Below are 10,343 nucleotides of genomic sequence, written 5' to 3'. Positions count from 1 at the left end.
ATTTTCCACTCACAGGTTCCATTTCCCCACATTTTCCCCTCAGGGACTGCATTTTCCCCTCATGCTCTCCATTTCCCCCCATTTTACCCACAAGGGCTTCATTTCCCAAAATTTTCCCTCATGGGCTCCATTTTCTCCTCATGGGCTCTATTTCCTAACATTTTCCCCTTATGGGTTCCCCATTTTCCCCTCAGGGACTGCATTTTCCCCTCATGCTCTCCATTTCCCCCCATTTTCCCCTCAAAGGCTCCATTTCCCACCATTTTCCCCTAATGGGCTCCATTTTCTCCTCATGCTCTCCATTTCCCAAAATTTTCCCCTCATGGGCTCCATTTTCCCCTCATGGGCTCCATTCCCCCTGTTTTCCCCTCAAGGGCTCAATTTTCCTCCATTTTTCCCTCACAGGCTCCATTTCCTCCCATTTTTCCCTCAAAGAAACCATTTTTCCCACAAGGGCTCCATTTCCCAACATTTTCCCTCATGGGCTCCATTTTTTCCCTCAAAGGCTCCATTTCCCTCCATTTTCCCTTCAGGGACTGCATTTTCCCCTCATGCTCTCCATTTCCCCCCCATTTTCCCCTCATGGGCTCCATTTCCCAACATTTTCCCCTCATGGGCTCCATTTTCCCCCCACGGGCTCCATTCCCCCCATTTTCCCCTCAAGGGCTCAATTTCCCACAATTTTTTCCTCACAGGCTCTATTTCCTCCCATTTTTTTCCTCAAAAGCTCCATTTGCCCCCATTTTACCCTCAAGGGCTCAATTTTCCCCTCAAGGCTCCATTTCCCCCCATTTTCCCCTCATGGGCTCAATTTTCCCCTCAAGACTCCATTTCCCCCCATTTTCCCCTCAAAGGCTCCATTTCCCACCATTTTCCCCTAATGGGCTCCATTTTCTCCTCATGCTCTCCATTTCCCAAATCCCAAAATTTTCCCTCATGGGCTCCATTTTCTCCTCATGGGCTCTATTTCCTAACATTTTCCCCTTATGGGTTCCCCATTTTCCCCTCAAAGGCTCCATTTCTCTCCATTTTCCCCTAATGGGCTCCATTTTCTCCTCATGGGCTCCATTTCCCCCCATTTTCCCCTCATGGGCTCCATTCCCCCTGTTTTCCCCTCAAGGGCTCAATTTTCCTCCATTTTTCCCTCACAGGCTCCATTTCCTCCCATTTTTCCCTCAAAGAAACCATTTTTCCCACAAGGGCTCCATTTCCCAACATTTTCCCTCATGGGCTCCATTTTTTCCCTCAAAGGCTCCATTTCCCTCCATTTTCCCTTCAGGGACTGCATTTTCCCCTCATGCTCTCCCTTTCCCCCCCATTTTCCCCTCAAGGGCTCAATTTTCCTCCATTTTTCCCTCACAGAAACCATTTTTCCCACAAGGGCTCCATTTCCCAACATTTTCCCCTAATGGGCTCCATTGTCTCGCCATGGGCTCTATTTCCTAACATTTTCCCCTCACGGGCTCCATGTCCCCCTCATGGGCTCCATTTCCCAACATTTTCCCCTAATGGGCTCCATTTTCTCGTCATGGGCTCTATTTCCTAACATTTTCCCCTCACGGGCTCCATGTTCCCCTCATGGGCTCCATTCCCCCCATTTTCCCCTCAAGGGCTCAATTTCCCACAATTTTTCCCTCACAGGCTCTATTTCCTCCCATTTTTTTCCTCAAAAGCTCCATTTGCCCCCATTTTACCCTCAAGGGCTCAATTTTCCCCTCAAGGCTCAATTTCCCCCCATTTTCCCCTCATGGGCTCCATTTCCTGACAATTTTCCCTCCAAAGGCTCCATTTCCCCCCATTTTCCCCCTCAAGGCTCCGTTTCTCCTCCATTTTCCACTCACAGGTTCCATTTCCCCACATTTTCCCCTCAGGGACTGCATTTTCCCCTCATGCTCTCCATTTCCCCCCCATTTTCCCCTCATGGGCTCCATTTCCCAACATTTTCCCCTCATGGGCTCCATGTTCCCCTCATGGGCTCCATTCCCCCCATTTTCCCCTCAAGGGCTCAATTTCCCACAATTTTTCCCTCACAGGCTCTATTTCCTCCCATTTTTTTCCTCAAAAGCTCCATTTCCCCCCATTTTCCCCTCAAGGGCTCCATTTTCCCCTCAAGGCCTCCATTTCTCCCCATTTTCCCCTCATGGGCTCCATTTCCTCACAATTTTCCCTCCAAAGGCTCCATTTCCCCCCATTTTCCCCTCAAGGCTCCGTTTCTCCCCCATTTTCCCCTCACAGTTTCCATTTCCCCACATTTTACCCTCAGGGACTGCATTTTCCCCTCATCCTCTCCATTTTCCCGCATTTCCCCCTCAAAGGCTCAATTTTCCCCTCAAAGGCCCCATTTTCCCTCATTTTCCCCTCAAAGGTTCAGTTTCCCCCCCATTTTCCCCTCACGGGCACCATTTCCACCCTTAATAGGCTCCCAGAATTGCCACGTCTCCCCTAAAATGTCCCTTTATCCTGGCAAAATTGTCTATATCCCCCAAAATTACCAGATTCTCCCTGAAATGACTCTTTCCTCCCCAAACACTTTTCAGCTTGGCCAAAACCCTCTATTTTGCCCCGAAAAATACTGTGTTTCCCACTGAAAATATGGATTTTCACTTTTGAATATTTGATTTTTCCTCCTAATCCAGAGGGACTCAGCCCAAAGTTCCCATTTTCCCTGCAAAAATACTCATCTTCCACCAAAACTATGGATTTTTTCCTCTGAAATTTTTGATTTTTCCTCTAAATCTGGAGGGTCTTACACCCAAAATTCCCATTTCCATACAAAAATACTGATTTTTCACTGAAAGTATGGATTTTACCCCAAAAATTCCAATTTCCCCTACAAAAATACCGGTTTTTCACTAAAATTATGGGCTTTTCCCTCTAATATTTTTGATTTTCCCCCTAAATCTGGAGGGTCTCACACCCAAAATTCCCATTTTCCCTACAAAAATACTGATTTTCCACTGAAAGTATGGATTTTACCCCAGATTTTCCCATTTTCCCTGCAAAAATATCTGTTTTCTCCAAAAACTATGGATCTTTCCCTATGATATTTTTGATTTCCCCCCTAAATCTGGAGGGTCTCACACCCAAAATTCCCATTTTCCCCACAAAAATACTGGTTTTCCACTGAAAGCATGGATTTTACCCCAAAAATTCCCATTTTCCCTGCAAAAATATTGATTTTCCACTGAAAGCATGGATTTTACCCCAAAAATTCCCATTTTCCCTGCAAAAATACTGATTTTCCAGTAAAATTATGGATTTTTCCCTTTGATTTTTTTTGTTTTTTAGTTTAAATCCGGGGGGATCTGGGTGGTCTCACCTTTGGGTCTGGGGGTACCGGGGGGAGGAGTCACAAAGCCACGCCCCTTTCATCAAGCCACGCCTCTTTGGACACAGAACCACGCCCCCACACGCGCAAAGCCGTGTTGAGACCACGCCCCTTACAGCAAACCACGCCCCTTCATTGGACACGCCCTCTGCGTCGCCACGCCCCTGCGGCAGCGCGGGCGAGGGGGCGTGGCCAGGGCAGCGCGCGCTGGCCCCGCCCCCGCGCCCCCCCTCAGGTACCGGCGGGATCGGAGTGGGGGGGGGAGCCCCAAAATTGGGGAATTTTAACCCAAAACGGGGCCGGATTGAGGGGCTGAGGGAGGAGGGGAGGTGGACCCAGAGAAGGGAAGGATTTGGCCCCAAAAAGGGGGAGTTTGGTCCCAAAAAGGGTGGGGGGGGCAGCTGGAAAAGTGAATTTGGGCCCCCCCAGAAGGGCGGGGTCGCTCCAGAAATGGGGGTTGGGTCTGAAAAATGGGGGGATTTTACCCAAAACCGGGGAAAATCGCCCGGAAAGTGGAAGGGCTGTGACCAAAGGGGGAGTTTGGTCCCAAAAAGGGGAAATTTGAATTTTAAAAAAGGAGTTTGGACCCCAAAAAGGTGGGGTTTGGCACTAAATGTGGGATTTTGGCTCCAAAAATAGGGATTTTTACCTCAAAAATAGGGATTTTTACCCCAGAAATAGGGACTTTTACCTCAAAAATAGGGAATTTGGTCCTGAAAAGAGGGAATTTGGCCCCCAAAAGAGGGAGTTTATCTCTAAAAAGGCAGATTTGGCTCCTAAAAGTGGGAATTTGGGCCATGAGGGAGGGGTGGCCTCAAAAATGGGGGATTTTATCCCAAAAATGGGGGTTTGACACCAAAAAAGGGGAATTTGGGTTTAGAAGCTGGGGTTTGGTCTCTAAAAGGGGGATTTGGCCCTCAAAAGAGGCTGTTTTGCCTCAAAAATTCGGGGGTTGGTTCAAAATGAGGAGATTTGTTTCAAAAAAATGGATTTTGACCCAAAAATGAGGAGTTTGGCCCTCAGAAAGGAGGGGTGGCTCCAAATGGGGATTTTAGTGGGGGCATTGCCCTCAAAATTGCCAATTTCCCTTCAAAAGTCCCCATTTCCCCCAAAATTGCTCATTTTCTCCCCCAAATTGCCCATTTTCCCCTCAAAATCGCCCAGTTTCTCCTCAAAATTGCCAATTTTCTCCCCAGAATCGGCCATTTCCCCAAAAAATTTCCAAATTCCCCTCAAGATTCCCAATTTTCCCCTCAAAATTCCCCATTTTCCCCTCAAGATTCCTTTTCCACTGAAAGCATGGATTTTACCCCAAAAATTCCCATTTTCCCTGCAAAAATACTGGTTTTCCACTGAAAGCATGGATTTTACCCCAAAAATTCCCATTTTCCCCACAAAAATACTGGTTTTCCACTGAAAGCATGGATTTTACCCCAAAAATTCCCATTTTCCCTGCAAAAATACTGGTTTTCCACTGAAAGCATGGATTTTACCCCAAAATTTCCCACTTTCCCTGCAAAAATATTGGTTTTCCACTAAAATTATGGATTTTTCCCTTTGATTTTTTTTGTTTTTCGTTTAAATCCGGGGGGATCTGGGTGGTCTCACCTTTGGGTTTCGGGGTACCGGGGGGAGGAGTCACAAAGCCACGCCCCTTTCATCAAGCCACGCCTCTTTGGACACAGAACCACGCCCCCACACGCGCAAAGCCGTGTTGAGACCACGCCCCTTACAGCAAACCACGCCCCTTCATTGGACACGCCCTCTGCGTCGCCACGCCCCTGCGGCAGCGCGCGCGAGGGGGCGTGGCCAGGGCAGCGCGCGCTGGCCCCGCCCCCGCGCCCCCCCTCAGGTACCGGCGGGATCGGAGTGGGGGGGGGAGCCCCAAAATTGGGGAATTTTAACCCAAAACGGGGCCGGATTGAGGGGCTGAGGGAGGAGGGGAGGTGGACCCAGAGAAGGGAAGGATTTGGCCCCAAAAATGGGGAGTTTGGTCCCAAAAAGGGTGGGGGGGGGCAGCTGGAAAAGTGAATTTGGGCCCCCCCAGAAGGGCGGGGTCGCTCCAGAAATGGGGGTTGGGTCTGAAAAATGGGGGGATTTTACCCAAAACCGGGGAAAATCGCCCGGAAAGTGGAAGGGCTGTGACCAAAGGGGGAGTTTGGTCCCAAAAAGGGGAAATTTGAATTTTAAAAAAGGAGTTTGGACCCCAAAAAGGTGGGGTTTGGCACTAAATGTGGGATTTTGGCTCCAAAAATAGGGATTTTTACCTCAAAAATAGGGATTTTTACCCCAGAAATAGGGACTTTTACCTCAAAAATAGGGAATTTGGTCCTGAAAAGAGGGAATTTGGCCCCCAAAAGAGGGAGTTTATCTCTAAAAAGGCAGATTTGGCTCCTAAAAGTGGGAATTTGGGCCATGAGGGAGGGGTGGCCTCAAAAATGGGGGATTTTATCCCAAAAATGGGGGTTTGACACCAAAAAAGGGGAATTTGGGTTTAGAAGCTGGGGTTTGGTCTCTAAAAGGGGGATTTGGCCCTCAAAAGAGGCTGTTTTGCCTCAAAAATTCGGGGGTTGGTTCAAAATGAGGAGATTTGTTTCAAAAAAATGGATTTTGACCCAAAAATGAGGAGTTTGGCCCTCAGAAAGGAGGGGTGGCTCCAAATGGGGATTTTAGTGGGGGCATTGCCCTCAAAATTGCCAATTTCCCTTCAAAAGTCCCCATTTCCCCCAAAATTGCTCATTTTCTCCCCCAAATTGCCCATTTTCCCCTCAAAATCGCCCAGTTTCTCCTCAAAATTGCCAATTTTCTCCACACAATTGGCCATTTCCCCAAAAAATTTCCAAATTCCCCTCAAGATTCCCAATTTTCCCCTCAAAATTCCCTATTTTCCCCTCAAGATTCCCCATTATTCCCTTAAATTTCCCGATTTTTCTCTCAAAATTCCCCATCTGCCCCCCAAAATTCCCCATTTTCCCCCCAAATTCTCCATTTTCCCCCCAAATTCCCCATTTTTCCCATCCAGCTGAGTATTTTCCCCAACATTCATTGCCCCCTTCCAGAATTTTCAATTTTTGCCCCTCCAATGCCTTTTTCCCTCTCAAAAAACTCCAAAATAATGACTTTGGTCCCAAAATAAACATTTCTGCCCCAAATTGGACTTTTTCTACCCAGAGCCCCCTCAATTTTTGCCATAAATTTGCTTTTTTCCCTCTCGGAGTTTCTCCATCCTCACCAAGATCTGCTCTTTAAATCTTTCCTCTATATGCAATTTTATATTTTATAAATTTTGATGTATTTTTAAATTTTCTCTCAAAACAACACAACTTTGCCCCAAAAAATGCCTATTTTGCCCCAAAATATCTCCTTTCCCATGGAAATTCCCGATTCCAACCCAAACCTCTTTTAATTCCTGAAAAAAAAAAGAATATTTTCTTTTCCAAAACTAGTTTTCCTTTCCAAAAATACCTTTTCCAATAGAAAAATATCAATTTTTTCCCCAAAACTGTGATTTGCCTCCACAATTCCCACATCTCCCTTTTTCCTGCCAAAATTCTCTCTACTCCCATAAAATTAATCTCTGAAATTCATCTTTCCTCCTCAAACACTTCTTGGCATGGCCAAAAATCTCTATTTTGTCCCCAAAATTCCCATTTTTCCCTGTAAAAATACTGATTTTTCCAAAATAGGGATTTTTCCTCTGATACTTCTGATATTCCCTCTAAAAATTTCAATATTTCCCTCCAAAAAAGTGGACATTTCTGCTAAAAATATTGATTTTCCCCTCAAAATTTGTATATTTCTCTCTAAATTGAGAATATTTCCTCTATTTTTTTTTGTCTAGAATTTTTTCCCCCTTCAAAACTGTCAGTTTTATTTTAAAATGTGTTGTTTTCCTCTCTAAACGTGAATTTTCCCTCCAAAATTGCTGGTTTTCCTCTATAAATGTGTAATTTTCCTCCAAAAAAACCGGATTTTCCCCCAAACCCAGCATTTGCCTCTCAAATAATGGGAATTTTCTCTTAAAAAATGTGAATTTTCCTCAGAAAATTCTTCATTTTCCCCAAAAACCCCTCAAAAAAAGGTGAATTTCCCCTGGAAGATTTCTCCTTTCCCTCTGGATCCCCGGATTTCCTCCCGCAGGCGCCGCCATGGTGACGTCATCGCCGCCCCGCTGACGTCACCGTCTCGCTGCTGACGTCATGGCGGTGCCGGGGGCGTGGCCGGCGCGGGGGGCGGAGCCCTCGGACAGCAGCCCCGAGCCCCCCTCCCCCTCCAGCTCCCGGCCCCCCCTCTCCGACTCCAGCCCCTCCCCCACCGAGACCACGCCCACCCCGCGGGGGCGGGGCCCGGGGGGCGGGGCCCGGGCTCGCCCCGCCCCTCCCAACCCGGGCGGGGTGGGGGGGGAGCGGCCCCTGGCGCTGTTTGAGGTGAGGCCACGCCCCCTGTAGCCCCACCCTTCATTAGCCACGCCCACTCCGCGCCCAGTACTCCAATGTGAGGCCACGCCCCCTAATTAGCCACATTCTCCATTTTCCCCCCAAATTCCCCATTTTTCCCCCCAAATTCCCCATTTTTCCCATCCAGCTGAGTATTTTCCCCAACATTCATTGCCCCCTTCCAGAATTTTCAATTTTTGCCCCTCCAATGCCTTTTTCCCTCTCAGAAAACTCCAAAATAATGATTTTGGTCCCAAAATAAACATTTCTGCCCCAAAATTGGACTTTTTCTACCCAGAGTCCCCTCAATTTTTGCCATAAATTTGCTTTTTTCCCTCTCGGAGTTTCTCCATCCTCACCAAGATCTGCTCTTTAAATCTTTCCTCTATATGCAATTTTATATTTTATAAATTTTGATGTATTTTTAAATTTTCTCTCAAAACAACACAACTTTGCCCCAAAAAATGCCTATTTTGCCCCAAAATATCTCCTTTCCCATGGAAATTCCCGATTCCAACCCAAACCTCTTTTAATTCCTGAAAAAAAAAAGAATATTTTCTTTTCCAAAACTAGTTTTCCCTTCCAAAAATACCTTTTCCAATAGAAAAACATCAATTTTTCCCCCAAAACTGTGATTTGCCCCCACAATTCCCACATCTCCCTTTTTCCTGCCAAAATTCTCTCTATTGCCATAAAATTAATCTCTGAAATTCATCTTTCCTCCTCAAACACTTCTTGGCATGGCCAAAAATCTCTATTTTGTCCCAAAAATTCCCATTTTTCCCTGTAAAAATACTGATTTTTCCAAAATAGGGATTTTTCCTCTGATACTTCTGATATTCCCTCTAAAAATTTCAATATTTCCCTCCAAAAAAGTGGACATTTCTGCTAAAAATATTGATTTTCCCCTCAAAATTTGTATATTTCTCTCTAAATTGAGAATATTTCCTCTATTTTTTTTTGTCTAGAATTTTTTCCCCCTTCAAAACTGTCAGTTTTATTTTAAAATGTGTTGTTTTCCTCTCTAAACGTGAATTTTCCCTCCAAAATTGCTGGTTTTCCTCTATAAATGTGTAATTTTCCTCCAAAACAGTTTTATTTTAAAATGTGTTGTTTTCCTCTCTAAACGTGAATTTTCCCTCCAAAATTGCTGGTTTTCCTCTATAAATGTGTAATTTTCCTCCAAAAAAACCGGATTTTCCCCCAAACCCAGCATTTGCCTCTCAAATAATGGGAATTTTCTCTTAAAAAATGTGAATTTTCCTCAGAAAATTCTTCATTTTCCCCAAAAACCCCTCAAAAAAAGGTGAATTTCCCCTGGAAAATTTCTCCTTTCCCTCTGGATCCCCGGATTTCCTCCCGCAGGCGCCGCCATGGTGACGTCATCGCCGCCCCGCTGACGTCACCGTCTCGCTGCTGACGTCATGGCGGTGCCGGGGGCGTGGCCGGCGCGGGGGGCGGAGCCCTCGGACAGCAGCCCCGAGCCCCCCTCCCCCTCCAGCTCCCGGCCCCCCCTCTCCGACTCCAGCCCCTCCCCCACCGAGACCACGCCCACCCCGCGGGGGCGGGGCCCGGGGGGCGGGGCCCGGGCTCGCCCCGCCCCTCCCAACCCGGGCGGGGTGGGGGGGGAGCGGCCCCTGGCGCTGTTTGAGGTGAGGCCACGCCCCCTGTAGCCCCACCCTTCATTAGCCACGCCCACTCCGCGCCCAGTACTCCAATGTGAGGCCACGCCCCCTAATTAGCCACACCTCCTTAGTGCCATGGCACTGTGGTGAGGCCACGCCCACCCCAGCCCCACCCCTAATTAGCCCCACCCAACTAATGTTCTGCATTAAGCCACGCCCCTTCCTGGCCCCGCCCACCCACGGTGCCTCCCCAAGCTCCTGCTGCCATTTATGGCAAGGCCACGGGGGCGTGGCCGCGCTGACCCCGCCCTGTACCGGCGCAGGGGGCGGGGCGCTGTCGCTGCTGTGGGTGGGCGCGGCCGCGCTGACCCCGCCCCTGATGTCACAGGGGGCGGGGTGCTGCCGCTGCTGTGGGCGTGGCCGCGCTGACCCCGCCCCTCTGAAGGGGGGGCGGGGCACTGTCGCTGCTGTGGGTGGGCGTGGCCGCGCTGACCCCGCCCCTGATGTCGCAGGGGGCGGGGCACTGTCGCTGCTGTGGGTGGGCGTGGCCGCGCTGACCCCGCCCTGTGCCTCACAGGGGGCGGGGCTGTGGGCGTGGCCACGCTGACTCCGCCCTGTGCCTCAAAGGGGGCGGGGCGCTGTCGCTGCTGTGGGCGTGGCCGTGCTGACCCCGCCCCTGCCGTCCCAGGGGGCGGGGCGCTGTCGCTGCTGGGGGCGTGGCCGCGCTGACCCCGCCCCTCTGCACAGGGGGCGGGGCGCTGTCGCTGCTGTCGGGCGCGCTGGGCCCCGAGGCCGGGGGCGCCGTGGGGCTCTGCGGCTTCCTGAGCGCCGCCTTCACCGGCGCCGCCGCCGCGCTGGGCGGGGCCGAGATGATGATGGTGAGGGGCGGGGCCTGAGGGGCTGGGCGGGGCCAGCAGGGCTGGGCGGGGCTAACAGGATGGGCGGGGCGGGGCC

The 10,343-nt window shown here is 49.4% G+C and overlaps 1 protein-coding gene across 1 annotated transcript in view; it reads left to right on the top strand.

Moving 5' to 3' along the window:
• Nucleotides 1-9,188: 9,188 nt before the first annotated feature.
• Nucleotides 9,189-10,343, top strand: part of LOC120505733 (solute carrier family 12 member 5-like) — a 4,829-nt gene continuing 3,674 nt past the window's right edge. Inside the window, exons 1-2 of the mRNA XM_039716545.1 lie at nt 9,189-9,433; nt 10,078-10,267. Coding sequence (XP_039572479.1) covers nt 9,189-9,433; nt 10,078-10,267 — 435 coding nt within the window. The remainder of the gene's footprint in view (nt 9,434-10,077; nt 10,268-10,343) is intronic.

This window comes from Passer montanus, unplaced genomic scaffold (assembly GCF_014805655.1).
Source record: "Passer montanus isolate IOZ18808 unplaced genomic scaffold, ASM1480565v1 scaffold355, whole genome shotgun sequence".
NCBI classification, from domain to species: domain Eukaryota; kingdom Metazoa; phylum Chordata; class Aves; order Passeriformes; family Passeridae; genus Passer; species Passer montanus.
Note: the sequence above shows the minus strand (reverse complement) of the source record. Positions and strands in the feature narration are given on the sequence as shown.